Source organism: Apodemus sylvaticus, chromosome 1 (genome assembly GCF_947179515.1).
Source record: "Apodemus sylvaticus chromosome 1, mApoSyl1.1, whole genome shotgun sequence".
In the NCBI taxonomy this organism is placed as follows: domain Eukaryota; kingdom Metazoa; phylum Chordata; class Mammalia; order Rodentia; family Muridae; genus Apodemus; species Apodemus sylvaticus.
In genome coordinates, this window is record NC_067472.1 from 108,540,157 (window position 1) to 108,564,562 (window position 24,406).

Here is a 24,406-nt window from a genome sequence, read left to right on the forward strand (position 1 = left end):
TGAAGTCCAGGGACTGGTCTGTGTTGGTGCCAAAGGTTCCATTGGCACCATTTCCAGGCGTTGACTTACATTGAATAAAAAAAGGAATATGAAGCCAAACACCAAAAACAGATCAACTTGTGGTGACCAGCACCAACCAAGGCATCTATGGCTCAGCTCCTGTACCTAAGGCCCAGGGAACATCCAGGAGGAGATGGGAAGAGTGTAAGAGCCAGAGGACCATGACCCCACTCAGAGGACCATGGCAACCTAGAGTTCTTTCTCCATGATCCTTTGGCTTCTACCTAAATGTTGGAACATGTACCAAAAATCTAGACTTCTCTGTGTAATTTGAGGAAAACAAATAGAACACATTCAAATGTTACAGCTACTCATGGTAGCAGTGGGAGCACATGTGGGGGAGCAGAAAGGAAGCGGGAGTTTAGAGCACTCAAAAACAACAGCTGATACACTGAACACTTAAAAATGGTTCCAGGCTGGGCCAGGCACGATGGCAAATGGCTAAATGCCATCACTCAAAAAACTAATTTGCCTGGTGGCTCAGTGAGTTAAGGTGCCTGCCACCAAGTAACTGGAGTTCAGTCCCAACACCCACAGGGTGAAAGGGCAGAACTGATTCCCCTATGCCATCCCAGGCTTCCAGAGGTGGGCACCATGGCATACACATAACTACACATAAACACTCAACAGAAATGAACGGAAAAAAAAAGAGAAAGCTTAATTTCCAAGCTAGCTGAACGGCTCTTAGCCTCTGCTCTCATCACTACGCTGCTGTGCTAGGTTTAAAATTTACATGTGTACACATCTACATACACAGATTATTACTTTTGTGTGTTATGCTGGACTGATCACAGGTGCAAAGGGGATGATGAAACCAGAGGTGTGCTTTCCTCTCTCTTTGGCCCAGCCCCCATCTTTATTGTTGAAACCACAGACAATAGGCACAATGACTAGATCAGCACCCCAGGATGACAAGGACTTTGGGCTTACTAAGCCCTGTAGTGAATGATGCGCAACTATACTCTATATAAGTCACTGTTGTGTCAGCTAATGTTGGCTGAATTTGAATGTGTAGTATATAGTAGGAAAGCTGAGGACTGAGATAAAAAGTATGCATGAAGTAGTCTCAAGAACAGGAAGATGGGGCTGGAGAGATGGCTCAGTGGTTAAGAGCACTGACTGTTCTTCCAGAGGCCCTCAGTTCAATTCCCAGCAACCACATGGTGGCTCACAACCATCTGTAATGAGATCTTATGCCCTCTTCTGGTGTGTCTGAAGAGAGAAATGATGTACTCATATACATAAAATAAATAAATCTTAAAAAAAAAAAAAAAAGAACAGGAAGAGGAGTGTTTACTGGCTAAGAACAATGGCCACTCTTGCAGAAGACCAGAATTTGGTTCCCAGCTTCCAGTCCATGTCCAACACCCTCTTTGGGTGTTCAGACAACAAACACATGTGGTGCACACATATTCATGCAAACACACAAACATGATATAAAAATAAATCTTAAAAAAAAAATAAAGGGAGAACTAAGACCACTTTCGAGTGATCACAAGAACAAAGGTCACATGGGCTGGGCAGTAGTGGCGCACGCCTTTAATCACAGCACTTGGGAGGCAGAGGCAGGCGGATTTCTGAGTTCAAGGCCAGCCTGGTCTACAGAGTGAGTTCCAGGACAGCCAGGACTACACAGAGAAACCCTGTCTCGAAAACACCGAATCCAAAAAAACAAACAAAGGTCACATGGTAGTCTTATCCAAACAGCAGGGTTGCTGTGAGAAGAAACTATAGTAGATATTCTGAATGTGGTTTGGAGTCTCTGTGTTTTGCTAAGTCAGTACATTAAATATCCTCCAACTTGTTGAGTGAACCACTCTCCTGGAACAAGGTGTACAGAACAGAGACAATACACCATCTTCCCGTGTGCATGCCAACAGGAAAATAAATGTGAGAGCTGGTAAGGACCCGAAATACTTTGCTATTTGATGCATGAATACAAAATGACATTATATTTCCTTAGATACAGAATCTAATTATGCATTACATCCTAACAATGGTCAGTACCAGCTACAGAAAATTATGCCGCTTTTCACCACCCCACCCCCAGTTCACCTTCAGTGAGCACAAGGCTCTCAACCATTGCAGACTATTTTTACAGAGGAAGGTAAGAGCTTTCTCAAATGTGTTTTGTTGCTTGGAGAGGGCAAGTGGCTTCTCACCATGGAAACAATCAGGTTGCTAGGCAGGGCAAGGCCAAGTGTGGAAGAATGGTCCTTAACCAGATCTGCTAAATAAACAGATCCTGCCACTGGCAACTTTCTTCGAGTTCTGATTAATACCCATGAAGTAATTGCTTGGCCTTCATCCAAACACTTCTTTATTCAATGCTTCTTTGTCTTGCTGACAAGACAGCCAGTCAACACTGAAGCATACAGCCTGGCCCAGGCGTATGTGATGCCCACCGCGCAGTACACCGAGGTTAGCAGCAAAGGGATGAAGGGGAACTTCAGCTTCCAGGAGGTGAAAGGGAACAGGAATTCACAGCAGACTTCCAGAGGCCCAAGGCCAAGGAGGTACACAGTTTCCATCCAATTAAAAAGAGGTTTTTCTTTTCTGAGGGAGAGAAGTCTGATTTTAGAAGAGTCACACCTGGTTTAGCAAGCATCCCCGGCTAGTATTTCCCACCTGCATCCCATAATGTGATGTCAAAACCCTGGGTTCAGAAGAGCCATTAGTGCTGTGCACTCATTATCTCAGCGATTTAACAGGCCTCATTTCCTCTGCTGCCCAGATAAACTTAGTCCTGTACTCAGAAGACAGCTGGGGCTGCACTGTGATCACACCGTAAGAGCATACGTGGAATCGGGATTCTAAAAACATACTTTATTCTGATAAAATACAAGTCATTCAAAATTCAATACTTTACTAGCTTTTAAATTATTCAATTCAGTGGCCTAATGTACAACGCTCATGTGTACATATTACTAACCACTTTCAAAACGTGAGTCCTCCTGCATCCACACAAAACTGTACCATCTGAACCATCACTCCAGCCCAAACTTAAAAATACATTTGAAATCCTCTTCGACCATCTAAGAGCAAACATTTCACAAAAGGGAATAAATATAACCTTAAATGTACTTCTAAAATTACCTGAACAGTGTCTTCAGTGAGGAAATACTATAAACCGTGAACAGTAACATGAGTAAAATTTTAATGGGAAGTTCTGTTAAGAGACAAAAAATACAGATGACAAAATAGCATACGGACATTGTTAATCCTTCTATTTTTTCTTTTCCTTTCTTTCTTTTTGACAGGGTCTCTCTACAGAACTCCAGCTGGCCCAGAACTTACTGTGTTGACCAGGCTGGCTTTGAACCCAGAGACCCACCTGCTTCTAATTCCTTAGTGCTAGGATTAAAGATGTGTGACACCATGGCTGGCTAACCATTTTTGAGGCTTCTAAATATACTCAAAACTAGGGGAAAACTGGAGGTATCATTTAAGAGAAAGAACAAAAGTTTCTTCTTCAAGAAGACTCCCAATTATTTAAGCTAATGTACAGTGGCTTTCAGGCTGGGACAGAAAAGACACGGTGAGCACCGCCTTGCTGACGAGAGGCTACTTACCCGGTGCAGTGAAGAGCAGAGGGAAGAGGGAGTAGTGTCCTGTTGTCGTCAGAATCAGAAAAACTGTCGCATCGCATGCCTTTTCCACAGACAACAGGCTAAAAATAAAAATTCTTACAATAATTCCTTAACACAGCTGAATTGAGATTACAAAGAGCTTAAATAAACATGTCTGTCATTAGGCCTGGCTAAACATTGATGACTCCTTTATAAAATGAATACTGATAATTCTCCTGTGAAATAAATACTGGTTTTGTTATAAGTCCAATTCAAATGAGAACTAGCCATGTCTGTTTTAAAAAAGGTTTTTTACCAAAGATTTGATTACTTCATGTGTATGTTTTGTCCGCATGTATGTCTGCGGTCTATGTGCATGCATGCTTGATGCCCTTGGAGGTCAGAAGGCATTGACCTCCTAGAACCAGAGTTACAACTGCCAAGTGGGTGATGGGAACTGAGCTGGGTCCTCTGGAAGAGCAGCCAGTGAGTGTTCTCACGTACTTAGCTACCTCCCAAGGCCCTGGGGTTGTTTTTAAAGTAATCAATAAAATGTCCAAAGAGAAAAGGGGCTGGGGAGTGGGGGGTGGGGGGTGGGGGGGAGATGGATGGGGATGGGTGGGGGAGAGAAACACCTTGCTTGCTATCTTCCTCAAATAAATTAATGTAGGATTGGGAGCTGCTTAGAGGAGACAGACAGGGACTGTACTCAAGAATTCACTTGCAAACATACAGTTCATCTTTCAGACAATCCTTGGACTGCAGTGAGAGTTTAGATCAGAGTTCGCTCTACTTTGCAATCTGGAAATCCTATGGCTCCAAAGAAAACATTGAATGCTTTCTCATGACTTGGAAAAACCCTCAAAACCAGAAAAAGGCGGATTCCACTCCCATTTCTGGGCTGCATTTTAATGAGTATCAAGTGCACATTGCTCCAGTTATGGTGAGCCGATCACAGGATGGCAGCATAAGGTGTGCTCCAGGCCTGTGATCTGCTAGCTCTGCCACTTAGCGCCTCTCTCTCTCTCTCTCTCTCTCTCTCTCTCTCTCTCTCTCTCTCTCTCTCTCTCTCTCTCTCTTATATATATAGTACACTGTCACTCTCTTTAGACACACCAGAACAGAGCAGTGGATTCCATTACAGATGGCTGTGAGCCACCAGTTGGTTGTTGCTGGGAATTGAACTCAGGACCTCTGGAAGAACAGTCAGTGCTCTTAACCACTGAGCCATCTCTCCAGCCCTGTGACTTCACTTTTAAGCAGCATCTTGGTGTAAAGCCCAGGATGGCCTTGAAGTTGTGATCCTTTTGCCTCAGCCTCCTCAGTACAGGGAGACACAGGCATGTGTAAGCCATAATAGGCTTAACTGTGTAACTTGGTAAATCACAAGCTCTTTGAACCCTGGTTTCTGCAGATTCTAAGATGGGATTACATCAATTTATCCTAATTACCTCAAAGCATGCAAACCAATATGACATGAAAGAAACAAACAGCCCTGGAAAGTCTAAAGTGGGCATACATGGAGCCATTTTGTAATACTTAGTTCTTGCTTGGACTACAACGTGGAACAGGGAATCCTGAGATTTTAGTTTCACTAATGTGTTGATGCCAAGGGTGCCAGCCTTTCCCAGGGCATGCCCCCAGACCTATTACAGTATTTAACCACCAAAAATATGAGAATAACACATGGTTTTTCACACATCTCAGAATCCTATCAGGTCTAAAGATCAAGCCAATCAGCCTGCTGCCCTCCTTCCCGTGCCTTCGTGTATCCCACACCACTGGACATGTCCAGAACAGGCAGTCATTAGCTAGCAAGACACTGTGAAACATGGTGGCTCTCTGAGCTGTGTGCTTACCTCATTGGGAGAATTGCAAGGAGTATGGCTTTCTCATGGACGTGCCACCCAAACATGAAGGAACTTAAGGCACAGAGAACCAGGCATCGGAGAAAGCCTCTGGGCCCTTGGGGTTTAAACCAAAGACAGAAAACAGAGGGCTAGAAACAACAGGCAAAGACAAAACTTCAGTGTCACTTAAAGTCAGCTGTGCAGAAGCAAGGCACAGGTAAACACAGGTTGCGTCATCTTTGAAAACAGCAAAACTAGAGGATTTTCTACTGCACTGGGACAATCCATCACTGTGTACAGTCCCCAGAGCTAGCTTTAGAAAAGATGCAAGCCCACAGGAATATGTAATTACTTCATTAAAATGAACCTTATCCAAATAATAGATGATGGACAGTCCTGGGATATAAAATCTAACAATGTACTATCTGTATAATTAGGTAATATTCATTCAGATTACTAGATCAAACTACAAAAACTCATAGATGTTTTGAGGATAGTGCATTAGATTTTATCAGTTTTGTGAGTGCAGTGTAGTTTAGAATACAGCCTTTGCCCTCTATATATACAGTTTACAAAGCTGAGGATTTATGGTGTGTTTTGTTGTTGTTGTTTTAAATATTTTGCTTCTTTCTCTCTGGTATTACCTGTGTGTGTGAGCACAGTTGTGTGGGGAAAGGGCTTACATACAGAGTGGTCAGAGGAGGATGTTGGGTACCGTGCATCCCATCACTGAGTTATTCCTTTGAGACAGGGTCTCTCACTGGACCTAGAATCAGGCTGGTGTTGAGGAAGGCTCCGCCCTCCTCCTGGTCTCCACACTGCTGGGTAAAGGCACGCATCCATGTGCATCCACGCCTGGCAGTTTATCATGGGAGCTGAGGATGAGTTCAGGTCCTTGTGTTTGCACATTGTGTTCTCACTCACTGAACCACAGTCCCAGATCCAAGGCTGAGGTTTTAGGACTTTTTAAACCTCAGCTAAAACCTGTGAATAAGTAGGCCAGCATAACCTTGCTGCCTGCACACCAGTACTGCCATGCAGGTAAGGGGGCCAGGTGTCTTGCCAAGAGATTTTGATCACTTAGAAACCAAACTTAAAGCAAATGTGTAATTATCCTCAGGGCTGAGTTGTTTATGTTGGATCCTACTGAAACTGTCACATAACTGAAGTCACCAAGCACCCACAGGTGTGAAGGAGGCTCTACCAGCAGTTGACCCACAGTGGCTTCACTCTTTTTTTTCTTCTTTTTCCTGAGACAAAGTCTGGCTATGTAGCCAGAATGGCCCCCAAGGAGCAATGTCCCTGCCTCCACTGCCCGGAGCTTAGACTGCTGGCTCATGTCCCCAAGCCTGGTTCACAGCAGACTTTCATCTGAGGAGTAAAGAGCTACTGTTTCTCTTAATTCATATTACCCTCAAGACAAAATATCCTGTTTTCCAGACACATTTTGATCATTTAGCCAAGGATGAGAAACACAAATCAAAGCCTGGCTGTCCTGACACAAAGGTTTTCTTTCTCCACAGCACGCTTGTGCCTCCTACTTGGGCTTTTCTTTGTCCTAGCCAGGGCGGACAGATGGCTGCAACAGCCCCTGGCAAGCCTCTCTCACAGACGCCTTTCTGGTATCCTCCCTCACTGTGTTCAAAGTTACTCTGAGAGTTGCTAGGAAATGCCCCATCTGTAGGACTTCAGCTGTGGAATTTATCCTGCAGCTGGAAAAGCTTGGAAGCTGAAATTCAGTCAGCACCATGACAAGAAAAGCAGAGGAAGGCTCAGCAGATGAGCACCACATGCCAAGTTCTTACCACGATAGCTATCAGTGTGCAGATGAGGGTTGCCAAAGGGGAAACTGAGGGAAGGACTGTGTGCTGGAACTGCTGAACCAAACCACTTGTCATGGAGGCCCTGGGGATCTGGCTGGGATCCAGAAGTTTCAATTCCAAGCCTAGAAAGTAAACAGACATTTGATTGTAATCCATAGGATTCCATAACTTATGAATCAGACCCTTGAGCAATACTCTTAAAAAACTACGAAATCTCACAGCTGCTCACAGCTGGATTTCATGGGTTCAAGTCTATGCTGAGTCGCCTCTAGCAAATGCGGCCTTCTGTTTCAGATGACAATCTATAGCTATAGATTGAAACTGGAATTGGCTATTTGTGCTGCGTACAGGAACCTTGTGGGCAGGCAGCATGTGAGCAGCCATCTTCTCTAGCACTTGAACAATGCAAGCTGTTTAAAATGCAGACCACACTACAGCTTTGAACCTTTCATTTCCTGCAGTAGTCAGTTCATAATCCCACAGACAGCACAGTCTTCACTCATCTCTCACCTGTGTTCTCCAGCCTCATCTGTGCTAACGCGCCTTAGTCTCAGTGACTGTGAGTCCTCAGCACACTACCCTCAAAAGCTGTGTCTTTGCTCACGAAACTCCCTTTGAATGACTCATCCACTCTGCCAAACTGATTCAGTCATACAGAATCCCAGAAGTGTAGTCAGCAGAACTACATCGGGAGGCAGAGCTGCACTGCGCATCCTCTGGTTCAGTTTATGTGCTTACTTTCTCTACCACACTGTCCCTTAAATACAGAACTGATGAGGTCATTTTATCCCCAAACACAGAAGTTCAATCATTACTTGTCAGATGAGCCAAGTCTAGAACAATGATGCAAGCCCCACAGTAAAAGCATGGCGGTCAGACAGCCTGGGCACCTGCACAGGCCTGGCTGCTGCCACTGAGCCAGCAGTGTGGAGAGGACGGAGCCCTCCGACGGATTTTCTGCTTACTCCTTTCCCCTTCAGATTTCGGTTTTTTCCTCGGTTTTGAGACCCATCTCATGTAGTCCAGGCTAGCTTTGCACTCCTGATCCTCCTGCCTACACTCCTCAAGTGTTGGGATTACAGGTGTGTACTCGCACACCCTGCTCTCGCCCCTCTTTTTGAGGGTCATGTAGTCAGGCCAGCTGAGAATGACTCTGAACGTCTCATCTTCCTGCCTCTACCTCTGAGAGCTGGGACTCCAGGTGTGCCCTACCACAGTGCTTTATGTGACACTGGCAGAGGAACGAGGATTTGCACTCCACCAGTTCAGTTAACCCCCAGCCCCCGATTCTATCTTAAAACTCTTGGATATTCCCCTGAATTTCTGAACCTGCTACTAACTTTCCAGATCTTTGGGGAGCAGGTGCCTTACAGGGTAGGGTACAGCAGTTTCCCAATGCAGGCAGGGTAATCAGACCTTGTACTGCACACTAGACTGAGTGGCAACTACGTTTTAAAACACAGATGTTGAAGTTTCTTTGTAAGAATGCCATTACACTGATGCTGGACTGATGAGTGAGGGATGAAGCCAAATTATGATTTCTAAAAATAAGTGAGTAAACAAAGTATCAATTTCCTATAAGTACACAACAGAAACTGTAAAAGCTACAATGTAGTTAGCACCTAGTCCCCTGTTCCCAGGGCTGTGTGTCCTTACTTTAGATCCAAGTGCTCAGATGGCGTAACCTGCTCAAAGCCACAAGACCAACGGCTACCACATCTTAATCTGGGTCTGTGAGGCTCCAAAGTCTACTGATGATAACATCTTGTGTGTGTGTGTGCCTGGTCGCAAGCAGGCCAGCAGGGGGCATCAAATCCCTAGGAACTGGAGTTACAGGTGCTGTGAGCTGCCATGTGGGAGGGAGAACCAAGCCCACTCCTCTGTTAGAGCAATGAGTGCTCCTAAGTGCTGAGCCAGTTCCCTGCAACTGTTCCAGACCTGCAGTTCCTTTTAGGCTGGGAAGGCTGTATGCACATGTGGAGGTGGGGGGGGGGGGCAGTTTGAGGGAGTCAGTTTTCTCCTTCCACTGCATGGATTCTAGACCCAAACTCTGCCTGTCAGTCTTAGCAGGCACCTTTACCAGCTGAGCCATCTTCCTGGCTCAACCTGGCATATATATTTATTCTTCTTTCATTTCCAACAACACACTTTGCAGGGAAGTAGATGAAGGCAATACTAGGGAAACCACATGACTCAGCAATGGAATCCAGCCAACAATTCATGTACGGGTGAGATCAGGAGCCAACAAATGAAGAAACCCAAAGCCAGACCTGCTTTTGCACAGAACTGAAACTATTAGGGGTTTTTTGTTTTGTTTTGTTTTTTGAGACAGGGTCATTTTTCTTATTGGCCCAATGCCCAGAGTCACAATTCATAAATTGTTTCCCCCTTCTTCAAATATTTAAATTTAAAAGTAGGGTCAACTCTGATGAATAATATTTTACTTAAGGCAAAAACTATGTTTAAGAAGTATCTGGATGGGTGCTGGGCTAGAGAGGTAGCCTGGAGGTTTGAGAGCTCATCCAGAGAACCTGAGTTTGGCTCACAAACACCTGAAACTCTAGGTTTGGGAGATCCAGCACCTCTAGCCTCTATGGGTACCAATACTTAAGTCCATACCCCGCCATAATTAGAAATACTTTTAAAAATGTGTCTAAGATTGAATCTACTCACCCAAGGAAAACATCTATAACCCCAATGCCACAAGGAACGTCTGTACGGGATGCAGCCCCTTACTGCACAAGGCTCGGCCTCAAGCGCTCCAGCTCGGCTCACCCTGAGCTGAAGTGCAGGGCTGGAGACCAAATGGTCCAGAACACACATCCAGGCACAAAGCAGGGCAGAGGTCCCACTTCCTGGTGGGACTAGTCCTTTCAGTATTCAGTCTAAGTCAAAGAGCTGGGTACCATACCAATTACAGACAGTGCTTTGTCCAGGGCATTGTACAGAGCCCAGAAGTTTGGAGCCCAGTAGGCATGGCAAAGGCCCCTCTTGAAAGGAAAGAGTCGGGAAAAGACTTGTGGCAGCTGGTTCTGTGGAAAGGGAGAAACGAAAGCAATTAAACGGTCATCATTTCTTCCCAAATTCTATAACAAAACAGGAAAACTGCCTGCAGCATTGTGCACAGAAAGTTCAGCAGCCTGGGATGCCATCTTTATTTCTGCAAGGAAATGATCCCAAGCAATTCACAGACCTCTTTTTGCCTAACCTTTTCAACTGGTCAGAGAGAAGGCTCATATAAATCAGTGAATACTCCTCTGTGCTACTAGGAAGTATAACAGAATTTACACAGTGAGAGAGAGAGAGAGAGAGAGAGAGAGAGAGAGAGAGAGAGAGAGAGAGAGAGAGAGCACAGGTTGTAGTTCATCTACACCTGCTGAGGTGTTGGGAAGCAGAGAAGACCACAGAATATGTGGTGTTCCCCTATAGTAATAGGAAGTTAAAATAATTGTGGGATGTACAGCAAAAGAGAAAAAATATTGGGACATTTGTCCAGGCATTTTACAATGTTTGCTGTATATTTTCTGACTGGGGGGCCTAAGAATGCTAGTAAGCTGGTGCATTTGAGAAGAATTAGATCTCTCATGTAAGCACAGTCTCATGCTACTTGAACATGCACAGTACTGTGTGCAGAGCACTCTACCATATCTTTGGTAGGAAAGGAGGAATTTCATAGTTGCTTCCCATATTCCCTACTTTATTGATCTTTTTAAATAACAAAACCATGACTGACATTAATTTTTATGTTGCTGTTTTTTGTTTTTTCAAGACAAGAGTTTCTCTGTATAGCCCTGGCTGTCCTGGAATTCACTCTGTAGACCAGGCTGGCCTCGAACTCAGAAATCTACCTGCCTCTGCCTCCCAAGTGCTGGGATTAAAGGTATGTACTACCACTGCCTGGTGACATTAATTTTTAAAAAGTAAAAAGCAGAAATTAGATAAAATGTCTTACCAAGGCTAGGAAAGGGCCTAACGAAAGAGCAGAAACTAGGCACACGATCAGTCCCAGGGCAGCAACACGGACAAAGCTGAAGCTGTTCCATCGCACAGTGCCGTCTGCAGAAGAGGGAAGCCGGCATTACCAGGAGCGGAAGACCTCCAACACACGGTGCCCAAAGCTACTCCCGCCCCCAGCTTCAGTCTCCCTAGTACTAGGATTAGCGGTGTCTGCCACCATGCCTGGGTATACTCTGGTCTTTGTGGATGATGGAGGGTTAATAGAGACACCCGCTGTGCTTCATAACACTGTAAGCCTCGCTGCTAAGACTTGCCTGGTTTATTTGCAGTGAAGCAGTAAGATCGCAGCAGATAGACACCATAGGCTGGGGCTACATAGAGGTAGATGTGCTTGAGATGGAGGAGGACAGTGAAGAGCAACGCCCCTTCAATGTGCCTTTTCTAGGAGAGAGAAAGGGGGAGACATCATTCTAAGCTCACGGTAGATGAAATGCAGTATGTGCTATCCTGGAGGGGATCCTAGAACAGAGGAAGACATTAGTAGAAAAGCTGATGAAATTCAAATAACCCAATGCTAGTTTTTTAGCCTTGGTGAATAGTTGTTTAAGAAGGTAGCATTGGGCTAGGTGGTGGTGGCTCACGCCTTTAAACCCAGCACTTGGGAGGCAGAGGCGGGTGGATTTCTGAGTTCAAGACCAGCCTGGTCTACAGAGTGAGTTCCAGGACAGCCAGGGCTACACAGAGAAACCCTGTCTCGAAAATACAAACAAACAAACAAAAAAGAAGGTAGCATTGGGGGAAAACAGGCAATGACTCACAACTATTCTGTGCAGCTAAAATTATTATCAAAAAGGAAAGAAAGCCAAACTCTACCTATTTTAAAAGTAGAAACTTTAAAACAAAATAAAATAACAACAAATCACCTGGGGGTTTGCTATGTTATTCAGGTTGGTCTCAAACTCCTGAGTTGAAGTAATTTTTCTGCCACAGAGCTTCCTGAGCACTAAGATTACCATGTTTGTTTTACCATATCCAGCTAAAGTTGTAACTATTAACATTTTAAAAAATTTTGTTATTAGTGTTTTGCTTGCATGTTTGTGCAATGTCTGCAAAGACTGCAGAAGCCAGAAGAGGTATATCGGATTCTCCGGAACTGAAGTACAGATGTGTGAGGTGCCATGCGGCTTCTGGGAATTGAAACAGGTCCTCTGGGAGAGCAACCAGTGCTTTAACTGCTGAGACCTCTCTCCAGCCCAATAACTACACCTTAAGCCCTATAACTACACCTTAGGGGATAGTATGTAAAAATGGAATGAAATGTGGCCCTGAAATCCACAATCACTGGCCCAAGGAGCTTCTGTAAGGAATGCAGTCTGCCTATTGAAACGCAGCCCCAGTGGGAACTGCTGTCCTGTCACCCTGAGCTCAAGTGCAGGGTTGCAGACGAAGCGGTCCAGAACACACACCCAAGCAGGTCACAGGCAGGTTCCCACCTCCTCGTGGGACTAGTCCTTGCAGTGCTCACAGTCTAAATGAAAAGGCTGAATGCCACACCAGACCAGACACAGCTCTGTCCATATCTTTTTATTGGAAAAGAATCCTATGTGTATCACTGTTGTATATTTTCTCTATTTCTGAGAGATTTAAATTTGTGTAATGTATAAAAAAATCCAAGTAGGGGCTGGAGAGATGGATCATAGGTAAGAGCATTCCCTGCTGCTGTAGAGGACCAGGTTCTGGTCTCAGCACCCATATGATGGCTCACTGTTGCCTGTAACTCAAGTTCTAGGGGATCTAATGCCTTCTGACGTCTGTGGGCACCTGTACACACCTGGTGCACATAAACAAATAGGAACAACACATGTACACGATAATAAATAAATCATTACTTCATTAGGTACATAATAAGCATCAAGCCTGGTGCTAGAATATGGGGTATGTCATGAGTAAGCACAAACTATATTCGGAGAAGCCAGAGACAAGATAGTTAACCTGGCCAAAGAGGAGGTAGCATCAGAAGATGAATGAATATTCTCTATACTGTTGTACTGTGTGCATGGGTTGTCCAGGGCTCAGTGCATTCTAGGCCAGCACTCTACTACTGAGCTACATATTCAGCCTATTCGAAAATAATAATAAACAAAAACAAAACTCCAGTGGTTAGAGCACTTGAGTAGTGTGTGTGAAACCCTGTGTTCCATCTCCAGGATGGCCTCACTAAGCTCGTGTCCAGACTGGCCCTGAATTCTCAGGTCCAAAGGATCTACCTACCTCAGTCTTCTAAGCAGCTTAGAAGGGACTAAATGTGGTTCTTAATCCACAGAAGTAAAGAAAAACCCCAGACAAACTCTAATAAAAGCAGTCTGAATTCCACCGACTTCATAGAAACTGTAAAAAAACCAACTATAGCCACGGTAAGCCTTAGACAGAAACATGGCTCTTTTCATTTCAAATTCTCCATTTCCATCACACTAGTCTAACTAACCTACAAGTTTCTCATAGAGAAACCATCATTTATACAGCAGTTGCTACTGGAGATTCTACCCGACAAAAACAGTGCAGCCAAACAGAACTAAATACCTACTATTCCACACCTACCACATTGTAATGAGATTTTAGGATATAATTTATATCCTGTAATATATTTTATATTTAACATAATACAATATTATATATTTAGGATATAAGGTTCTCATCTTAAAGAAAAAGTATCATCCAAAGAGCAGGTAGAGTTTGTGGAAGTATAAATATAAATGTCTATGTGGGGGCTGGTGAGATGGCTCAGTGGTTAAGAGCACTGACTACTCTTCTGAAGGTCCTGAGTTCAAATCCCAGAAACCACATGGTGGCTTACAACCATCCATAACAAGACGCCCTCTTCTGGAGTGTCTGAAGACAGCTACAATGTACTTACATATAAATATTAAATAAATAAATCTTTTAAAAAAATGTCTATGTGGTGAAATTCTAAACGGTGGGGCAAATAGATTATCTATCATCACTACAATACTGTGTTTATTGGGAACCTAATTAGGTTTCTTTGTGCTTACCTGAAACAGCCGTGCAATGGACAACAGCAGTAATCCAGACAGAAAGCCATTGTACTGGAAATGAATATCTGGGGAGAAGTCAAGGAAGATGACCCTAGATTCACAATGAAATGTGCTATGAATGTGTATAGAGCTTGTGGATGCCTTCTTAACGAGTAAACTAAAAATAATAGTTTAGCTGGTTCTCAGAAGTCAATATTTAGGCACAAAGAATTTTAATAACCAGAATCCAGTAAACTTGGAGAAAGCACAGCTTGGGGAGTAAAGTTACCCAGACCAGGCTCCCTTTCAAAAGCAGCTCACATGTTTAATAATTATCACTACACAAAGAATTGACCTGTTAGTTCACACCAGAGGAAGAGAACAGTGTATAGAATCCAAGGATACGGTCTACAATTAACAACCCAAAGTTCCACAGCAGCAGCACCGACAGAATAAACTTGGGTTTCTCTGTGAGGTCTTTGCCTGTTCTTTTCCCATCGATGCATTTACAGCACCTACAAGGACACACCAGGAGAAACAAGTAACTTTACACTTCACAACACCACAACACTTCTGCATAGAGCCATTTCTGACAAAAGGTCCATGTTGTCCATGGGTGACATCAGGCCATTATCACATCTTTTCCTCAGGTATGCAGATCAGAAACAAGTGCTCATTTAATAAAACTAAATATGACCATCTATGACCTCCATATAAGGATTTTAAAAACAAGAGGGCACACACTAGTTCAGCCCTTAAGAGTGCAATGTGTGAGCATGGGTATAGCTCAGCTGGCAGAGTGCTGGCCTAGCACACAGTGTGGGTCCTGCACCACCTGAGCACAGTACTTCATGCCTGTACTCCAGCTCTGATGGTGAGGGGTAGGAGAGGGGTAGTTCAAAGTTGTCATCAATAACATAGCAAGTTTCAAGTCAACTTGAGCTATATTAAGACGTTGCCTTAGCCAGGCAGTGGTGGCACACGCCTTTAATCCCAGCACTTGGGAGGCAAAGCCAGGAGGATTTCTGAGTTCGAGGCCAGCCTGGTCTACAGAGTGAATTCTAGGACAGCCAGGGCTATATAGAGAAACCCTGTCTCGGAAAAAAAAAAAAAAAAACCCAAAACCAAAACCAAACAACAACAACAACAAAAGACCTTGCCTTAAAAAACTGAAGGAAGAAAAGGGAAGGAATTTAAATGCAATGTATAACTCAGTGGCAGAATGGTACATGCTAAGTGTGAGCAAAGACTGGCTAGGTTCAATGTGTATGCATGACCCATACATACACATGCAGAGTTAAACATGCAGATTCCAGATCAGTCTCAGGCTACACAGTGAGACCCTGTCTCAAAAATAAACAGAACTGCAAAGCTGTAGTTCCTCACTACCTAGATGCTGATGACATTAAATCTTTATGTAAGGGGTGGGGAGATGGCTCTGTCAGAAAGTATTTGCTGTGCAAACAAGAGGACTTGAGTTTCCTTCCTAGAACCAATATTTACAAAACCAACCAACCAACCAACCAACCAACCAACCAGCCTGCCAGCCCAAAAAACCCCAAAAAGCTGGAAGTGGTACTTGTAGTATTAGGTGAATACACCTAGTATTAGGAGGCAGAATCAGGTGTATCTCTGGGGATTGTCATCCATTTTATTCTTTGAGATAGGGCTTCTCCCTGGCCTGGAACTTGCCAACTGTTCCAGGCTTGTCACAAGTACCAAGGATCTACATGTCTTCCTTCTTTGTAATGGGATCACAAGTGTATGCCATCATGCCTGTCTGTGTCACATGGTTCTTTGCTCTTTTGTGTATCTGCGGCCCATGTGCATAGCTGGTTCTTGCAGGTCAGAAGACGGCATTGGAACTCTTGGATCTGAAGTCATAGACAGTTGTGAGCTGCCAAGAGTGTGCTGGGAATAAAACCTGTGTTCTCTACAAAGAACAGCAAATGTTTGAACTGTTAAGCCACTCTCCAGCACAGAGTAAGATAATCTGGGTTTACTGGAATGAAACTCCTTATGGGCAGACTTTGGTGGTGCACAATGCATATATGTGCATTAATGTATACAGACTGTGTCTCACAAAATAAGGCACATCACAAAAGCCTCTGGGAGTGGCCAAAGGGAAAGGAAGGTTTGTGGAGCTTTCTGAGAGAGAACTGGTCCTGGGGTTAATTCTGTGTGAATTAGTTCTTTCCTAACACAGTGTCTTCTCACACCACAACCTCAAAACCCTGACTTATACCCCTTTCTCCACAAAACCTCTCAAGAACGATCCAGTCATTACTTTGAGGCATTTTAAAGCTCATAAATAAAGCTCATAAAAAAGCTGGGTTTTTTGCTGCTTCAGGATTTGCTACTGTATGAACAGGGTTTTGCTCCCTATAAATCAGCTGTAGTACATTTCCTAAACACCTTCCACAAACAAATGTCCACACAGCACAGCATGTGCCACTTACTCATGAACAGCATACACAAAGAGTGCATCTGTCAAGATGACAGAAAACCTCTGGAAAAGCAATGTCCTTGAGCTGTAATAGTTCAGGTTATGGATATCAAGCATCTCTTGATCGACATATTTGGCAATATGTGATAAGGCATACTCAAACCATGCAAAAAAGGGAGGGTAATCCAAGGTCCACTCTGAAGTTGCCTGTGATTAAAACAAAAAGCCAAAATTAAAACACTCCCTAAGTAACTAAACAAGGTATATTTAAAATCGTTCACTCTCTAGACTTTAGAAAAGCAAAATGATACGACATTGTACTTAAAATGCACTATCCACAGCAATTCCTATGTAAGGAAAATTAAAACATATGGACATGATGCACACACCTATAATCCCAGCACTGAGGAGGTTGAGGCAGGAGGATTATAGGTCTTGGACTAGCCTGAGATTCTTTGACCTTGTATCACAGGCAAGCCACTAATTATAATCTTCCTACTCTGCACTTAGTACTTTAAAAAAATTTAAAATACAACTATTTTTTAATGTGTATGAGTCTCTTTCCTGCCTGAATACAGAAGCCCCACGGTGTGCCTGGTGCCCCAGAAGGTCTGAAGAGGGTGCTGAAGTCCGCCGGCACTGGAGTTTCAGATTGTGAACCATCATCAGGGGCTGGGAATCGAACCCGGCACCTCTGTAAGAACGCGTGCTCTGAACCAGGGCCAATTCTCTAAGCCCTGTTTCTCTTTTTATTGAAAATTTCTTTCTCTTCAAATCTAGTTCAGGCTCACTGGGTACTAACTGGTTCTTCACAAGGACTATGGCCCAAGGTGTCTCTGTGACTAAAAGATGAATAAAAAGACGGAAGGCAAGGCTCGCTCTCTGCTCCTCTTCACTTTTAAGTTCTCTCTAAAGCCCTGGGGCTGGATTTAGGCAAGCATCGAGGCACTCAGCCTCACGCCCAGTCCAGCCCTCTGCCTATAGGACTTGATGGCAGACAACTGCTAGGTCTGGAGAACTCATAAGCTGTTCACACCCCTGCAGGTGTAAGACACAGAAGGTTTAGATGGTGTACGCCCAGAGGCTGTCTCTAGCCAATCCACTCACTGACTTCTACACATACAGAAAATCCCCTCCAACTCAAAGTCTCCATTGTAGGATATAAGCAAAATGACCCACTGAACTGAGAAAAAATACTACAAATTCAATTTTTCAATCCTATTCTTTAAAATTACTATTTTAACAGTATATTAACAGAATAGCAGCTTTGTAACTAACATAGACATGTCCTGGTTTTCAAATACCAAAATAACCAATGTGTCCATATGAAGATTCAGAACAATTCTTTTCACTCAATAGATATTAAATGTCTTTGATGTCTTTCCCAACTAACTGACCACTTCCAGGTCAGTGAAAAAAGGTCAAGTCCCAACTACGGAGGACTCTATTGACAATCTACTCCTCATCTGTCTCCCAGCCTGGGATGCCATGATGACAATACTCGCCGACTCCGCCCTGTCTGACTCCACCCAGTTCAACTCCACCCCGTCTGACTCCACCCTGTCCAGACTCCACCCTGTCTGACTCCACCCTGTCTGACTCCACCCTGTCCAACTCCACCCTGTCAGGGCTTACTCCTGCTGAGCCTCCTTGCCACACCACTGCACTTTAGTTTGCTAATTTTCCTTCCTTGTTAGAAAGACCAAGGAGGCTCTTCTGTGTACAGTAAGCAGTCGTAGGGGACGGCTGGGCAGACAGTGGTCCTCAGGTGATGGGGGTGGGAAGGCTGCAGGAGGAAGTAAAAGAACACCTAGAGAGAACAAGAGACCTGAAGGGGAAGGACCAGGCAGAGCCCCAGCACCAGCTCTCTAGGGGTATGCAAACAAAGTTAGCAAGGGAGACTGGAAGGACCAGCCAGAGAAAAGGAGGAACCACAGAGCAGAGGACGGCTTTCCACACAAGCAATGCTAATAGGTGACGCATGTGAGGACCCAGCCACACAGTCAGTGCTTCCCCGGTTCATCTGACTTAGCACCAACCTTGCGCCCATCACTCCGCACCAGCGTTAAGGAGGAGTTGTTAAACCTGGACATTCTGAAACCGCAGCCCTCGCTCGGGACACTAGCCTACACAGTACTTTTCCTAGTTGGTACACACACACACACACACACACACACACACACACACACACACACACAGTGATACCTCAAGCTAAAACAACCACTCAACGTTCCTGGCGTATCTATGAAATAGTTACAGTACTATTATGTAAAAATAAATTCAGTCCCTTGGGATAACTGTTTTTAGGTTTTTGTTTTCTTTTCACTTCACTGACTGAGAAAATAAGGCTGGATAAGGACACAGCTCAGTTAATAGAGTGCAGTTAATGGAGTCTTGGGATCCCCAGATCCTCAGAGGATCACACAATGAATTCAAGGCCAGCCTGGGCTACATGAAACCATCTTAAAATACAAAAAGAAGAGGCTGGAGAGAGCTCAGAGGTTAGGAGCACACACTGCTCCTGTAGACAATCTGAGTTCAGTTCCTAACACTCAGCTGAACAGCTCACAACTGCGCATAACTTCAGCTCCTGCGGATCTGACGCCCTCTCCTGGTCTTTGTACGTGCTTACTCACATGCAAGATTAAACCTTAAAATCTTAAAAGCAACCCCACAACACTCAGACTGGCACCCTGTTTTAGCTGTGTCCTTGCAGGTATGCCTATCCGCGCGCGCTCTGCGTGTGGAGACCAGACGCTGATGCTCCATGTGTTCCTTAGGCGCTCTCCACCTTAGTGTTTGAGACAGGATCCCTCACTAAGCCTGGGGCTGGCCAGTTTAGTTAGCCTGGCTAGTCAGAGAACTTTAGATTTACCCATCTCTGCCTTCTCAGTGGTGGAATTACAGACCCTCACTACACCCAGCCTCTCTTAAGTGGGCGCTGACCATCTAAACTCAGGTCCTCAGGATTATGTAACAAGCACTTTACCAACTGAATCATATCCTCAGCCCTGGAAAAATATTTTCCTGAAATCAGAATACCACTTTAAAATGTCCTTAGGGGCCAAAGGCGCAGCAGTTAAGAACCCTTGCTACCACCTCTGCAGAGAAACTGGATTCAGGTCCCAGGATCCACATGCTGGCTCACAATCCTCTGTAACTACAGCTCCAAGAGATACAGTGCCCTCCTCTGACCTCTGCAGGCACCAGGCGTCCACCTGCTGCACATGTATACACAGAGGCAAAACCCTCACACATATAAATCATATTTTAAGGAAATTCTTTTATCGGGACTGGAGAGATAGATAGCCCTTAGAAGAACTTGCTACTCAGGCTGGAGAGATGGCTCAGCGGTTAAGAGCACTGACTGCTCTTCCAAAGGTCCTAAGTTCAAACCTAGCAACCACATGGTGGCTCACAACCATCCATAATGGGATCTGACTCCTCTTCTGGTGTGTCTGAAGACAGCTACAGTGTACTTACATATAACAACAAATAAATCTTAAAAAAACAAAGAACCTGCTACTCTACCAGAGGGCACCAGCTCAATTCCTAGCACCCACATCAGGTGGCGAACAATTGCCTACAACTCCAGCTCCAGGGAGGATCTGAAGCGCCAGGTCTCTGCAGTCACTTGAACTCATGCACACACCCCTCCATATATAGCACAGAGTTAAAAATAATTTTTTAAAGAAATCTTTTAGCCAGGCAGTGGTGCCACACACCTTTAGTCCTAGCACTTGGGAGACAGAGGCAGGCGGATTTCTGAGTCAGAGACCAGCCTGGTCTACAGAGTGAGTTCCAGGACAGCCAGGGCTATACAGAGAAACCCTGTCTCAAAAAGCCAAAAAAACAAAACAAAACAAAACAAACAAACAAAAGAAATCTTTTATTTTTGTTTTATTTTTGTGTGTGTGTCACAGCACACATGTGGGGGTAAGAGAAGTTTTCTATTTTTAAAAAAATTAAGAGTGTGTGTCTATACCATGTCATGCATATGGAGGTTAAAGGACAAACTGCAGAGTGGCTCTTGCCTTCCACCATGAGGCAGGTTGTTAGCCTTGGCTACAGGGCCATCTTCCTGGCCTGGAGTGGCCCACTTGTATGTCAGTTAACAGAGATCCACCTAGGGCTTTGTACACAGCAGGCAGGTGCTTTATCTACACTGGGCCACACTCCTGATCCTGGAAATCTCATTTAACAGCAATAATCTCTATACAGTAGTTCTTATGTCGGTGTTTCACTTCTGAGATAGTGTCCGGCTATGTAGTTCAGGGTGGCCTCAAGTCTTGATCTTCCCACCCCAACATCTCCAGTGCTGGGATCATAGGCATGTGCCGCCATGCTGGTTTACATGCAATCCTAAAAGGTAAAGGTGACACTTACCTCATAATACCACTGAGATATTGGGAGGCTGTGAGTGACTGCAAGCCAGTTTCGGTGTACTTCAAAATCTGTGGAATGGCTACACAGGCAATTAAAGGGACAAAATTAGCTTGTGAAACAGCTGCATCTCACCATATCCTATAAAGCCACGTGGCATGCACACACACACACACACACACACACACACACACACACATACACAAAGCCCTAAAACATCTCACTTAGTAGACGTTAGGTCAGTCCTCCCTCTGAAGTTGCTGGAGGATCTGGGTGTTTGTGAGTGGGACTCAGAGATATCCAAGGGCTAAAAAAGGCTTCAGACAGGTTCTCAGACAACTGCACGAAAGGACTTTTCTCTTTCTCACGAAAAATTCTAACAAAATTCACAATCTAGAAAACGCTTTACAAAAGAGGACCTTTACATTTTAAAATTACATTTGAATTATGTTGTGTGTAGGCACATGTATGGGGAGCTGGTTACCTCCTCCACTATGTATGTACTGGGATGAAACTCAGGTTGTCAGACTGGGCAGTAGGGGCCCCTTACCCACTGAAGATCTCATGAGAGCAAGGACTGTTTTGTTTGTTTTGTTTTGAGACAGTGTTATTATGTAGCCCTGGCTGGTCTTGAACTTGCTTCGTAAACCAGGCTGGTCTTGAATGTATATGTCTTCTTGCCTCTGCTTTCAGAGTGCTGATACTACAGATATGAGCAACCGGATCCAGCTTCGAAAGGTTCTGTTTCACTGAGACCATACTATAACAAGGGTTACACACCCTGCCTTGGAACCCCTCTTGAATTAGCATCAACAATGTATAGGTGGTTTTGTGCAACAACCTCCACGAACCCTGGTAGACAAAATTTGGACACATAATCAAGGCTGACCTAACCTTCTTTTCTATTTTTTACATTTATTTATTTTGTGCAGAGAGAAGGAAGCTGCTGCTTGTGTGTCAAGAGGGCAGCGTGAGACTTTGTCCTCTCTCTCACAATGTAGTTCCTGGGTATCAAATTCAGGTTGTAAGGCTTGCCTTTACCCTGGCTTTCTTGATTTTTTGACTTCCACATCTTAAATGCTGGAAATTATTAAGCACACACCCAGCTTAATGGCTAAACGCTCCTGTTTACTAAATCAATTATCATCCTATTACCTACTTTCTAAGACCGTGGAATGCTGTTCATTTAACGATACCATTTATCATACTGTACACTTATTTTTGTACACAAATCTACATACATTTTCCACAATTCCATGTGATCTGACCACTGCTTATGTTAACTGATGCCACTTTTCTTTCTTTTTCAGCTCTTCCGCTACAATGACAGCTTTCTCCACCTAGAATCCTGGGTTCTTTCCCAATATGGGGTTTGTGCACTCATTCTTTCCTGTGCCTGAACAGTTTTTCACATTGGTTATTCTTTTTCATATTGAGGATTTGAACTCAAACATCACTTTCCACAAGAGTAACAGCCCTGCCAGTCATTTACCGGTTCTTTATAAACCCTGTAACTGTATCATTAAAGTTTGCCGTTCTCAACTCCACGGAAGACAAGGTCCTGAAACGCTCTGTTGACCACTGCATCTTCAGGATTTAGAACGCTGCTCGGTCTTTCAAGCAGCAGGTCTTACTGGCTGAAAGACTGGGGAGGAGGTGTCATTATCTTGTAAATGGAGAGGAGGGCCCTGAAGCTCATAAGCCTGGAGGTGACTCGCTCAAAATTAGGCAGCGAAAGGACTCTCCCGGACCAGACATGGCTATATTCTATCTCTTAGTTGAAGCATCAAGCCCCGCGGTAGAAGGCTTAGCAAAGGCGGAGATAACACATGGTCTTTCTTCTTCATACCCAAAACATCCATACAAATCTCTCCCACCCTGCCGACCGCGGGGCCTTCCCGCTCCGTCCCCGGTTCTGCAGGTCCTTACTAGGTGGGGATGAGAAGGCACTTAAGGAGCGTCACCCCAAGAGCCAAAGCCGAGAACCAATGGCCACTACCGGTTGCAAGCCCGAATGCCGCCATTCCTGGAGTCCCGTCACTTCCGGGACGCTGCGCATGCGGATAAGGCCCTTAGAGGCGGTGCCTGTGCGCTTTGCGCATGCGCCACCCGCTCTGGGCCGCAGGCTGGAAAGAGCGCCGGCATTTAAACCTCCTGCGGTGTCTCCGTCGTACCTCAAGCAGAGAGGACTTAGTTGCTCCTGCGCCCGCCCCCGCGGTGGCCTCCACCCATCCATTTTCGTTTTTGTAAATACAGCCATTCAAATAGTAGCTAGTCGCCTGGTTTGGGTCTTGATTTTTGGTTGGTGTGGGAAACCTTCGTGAGAAAAAGCCCCAGAGATGAGTACTAGTGAAAGAGACAGTTGTTATCTGTTAGTCACCCTTTGAAACCGGAAGTTAAACCCAAGTAGAGAATGGTTTAAGCAAGATACAGACAGAGCTGAAACCATTCTGATTCCAGTATCGCTGAGCAAGGCTTTCCGTGCAGTACCTGCCCCTTGCAGAAGGAGGCTAAAGTTAGTATTTCTCACATTTTTGTTGCGGTGGTAGTTCATTCACACTGTAGCTCTAGCTGGCTTCAAACTCAAAAATCTTGCTCTTCCACTGGGGTGCTGGGATCAAAGGCTAAAAGTGTGCATCACCACGCCTGGTTACTTCTCTCATTTATTTGCAAATAATTTAGGCTTCTTGTTAAAACTGATATCCTGATTCAGTGGGTAAGTCTGAGTACCAGTGCTGCTGGTTCACAAGCGCTTAGGCACCTGCAGTGAAATTGCTCTCATCTCTTTTGTACCACGCGTCTTGGTCAGATTAAACCCTGGTCGGTCTGTCCTTCCTTCCTTCCTTCCTTCCTTCCTTCCTTCCTTCCTTCCTTCCTTCCTTCCTTCCTTCCTTCCCTCCCTCCCTCCCTCCCACCTCCTCCCTCCCTCATTCATAAGGCTAAAAACGTTTTGTCTCAAATTATCAAGGTTAAGAGAATGAATACAAGTTGCTTGAGATAGTACCAGGAAAGAGTAAGTGCCCAGTAACGGATTAGAGAAATTAAATGCCTTACTGAAAGATGTACCTTGCAAGGTATTAATCTGAATTTATGCTCAACCCAAGTCCTCTACTCTCCTGGTTTTTTTTCTTTTCTCTTTCTTTCTTTCTTTCTTTCTTTCTTTCTTTCTTTCTTTCTTTCTTTCTTTCTTTCTTTCTTTCTTCCTTCCTTCCTTCCTTCCTTCCTTCCCTCCTTTCTTCCTTCCTTCCTTTCTTTCTTTCTTTCTTTCTTTCTTTCTTTCTTTCTT

At 44.5% G+C, this 24,406-nt stretch overlaps 1 protein-coding gene across 2 annotated transcripts; it reads right to left on the minus strand.

Moving 5' to 3' along the window:
* Nucleotides 1-1,960: 1,960 nt before the first annotated feature.
* On the minus strand, nt 1,961-23,160 carry Alg8 (ALG8 alpha-1,3-glucosyltransferase). Of its 2 annotated transcripts, XM_052158443.1 has the most exons (13): nt 23,050-23,160; nt 21,124-21,202; nt 16,751-16,944; nt 14,697-14,806; nt 14,310-14,377; nt 11,574-11,700; nt 11,255-11,358; nt 10,214-10,334; nt 7,285-7,424; nt 5,489-5,628; nt 3,633-3,730; nt 3,157-3,229; nt 1,961-2,616 (listed from the first exon to the last, which is right to left on the minus strand). In XM_052158443.1, the coding sequence occupies exons 1-13, from the start codon at nt 23,142-23,144 to the stop codon at nt 2,385-2,387; spliced, it is 1,581 nt and encodes a 526-aa protein (XP_052014403.1). In that variant the 5' UTR covers nt 23,145-23,160; the 3' UTR covers nt 1,961-2,384. The 2 variants fall into 2 exon arrangements, with proteins under 2 accessions (XP_052014403.1, XP_052014412.1); XM_052158452.1 differs by lacking the exons at nt 11,255-11,358; nt 11,574-11,700.
* Between the last annotated feature and the right edge of the window lie 1,246 nt (nt 23,161-24,406).

What these genes read in the sequence shown, in the direction of transcription:
- Alg8 (XM_052158443.1), bottom strand. Translation starts at nt 23,144, where the DNA reads ATGGCGGCATTCGGGCTTGCAACCGGTAGTGGCCATTGGTTCTCGGCT. An exon ending in CAAAGCACTGTCTGTAATTG is followed by an intron (nt 7,425 to 10,213) that starts GTATGGTACCCA and finishes TTTACTTTCTAG; the next exon opens with GCTTGGAATTGAAACTTCTG. An exon ending in CTTGCAATTCTCCCAATGAG is followed by an intron (nt 3,731 to 5,488) that starts GTAAGCACACAG and finishes TTTTATTTTTAG; the next exon opens with CCTGTTGTCTGTGGAAAAGG.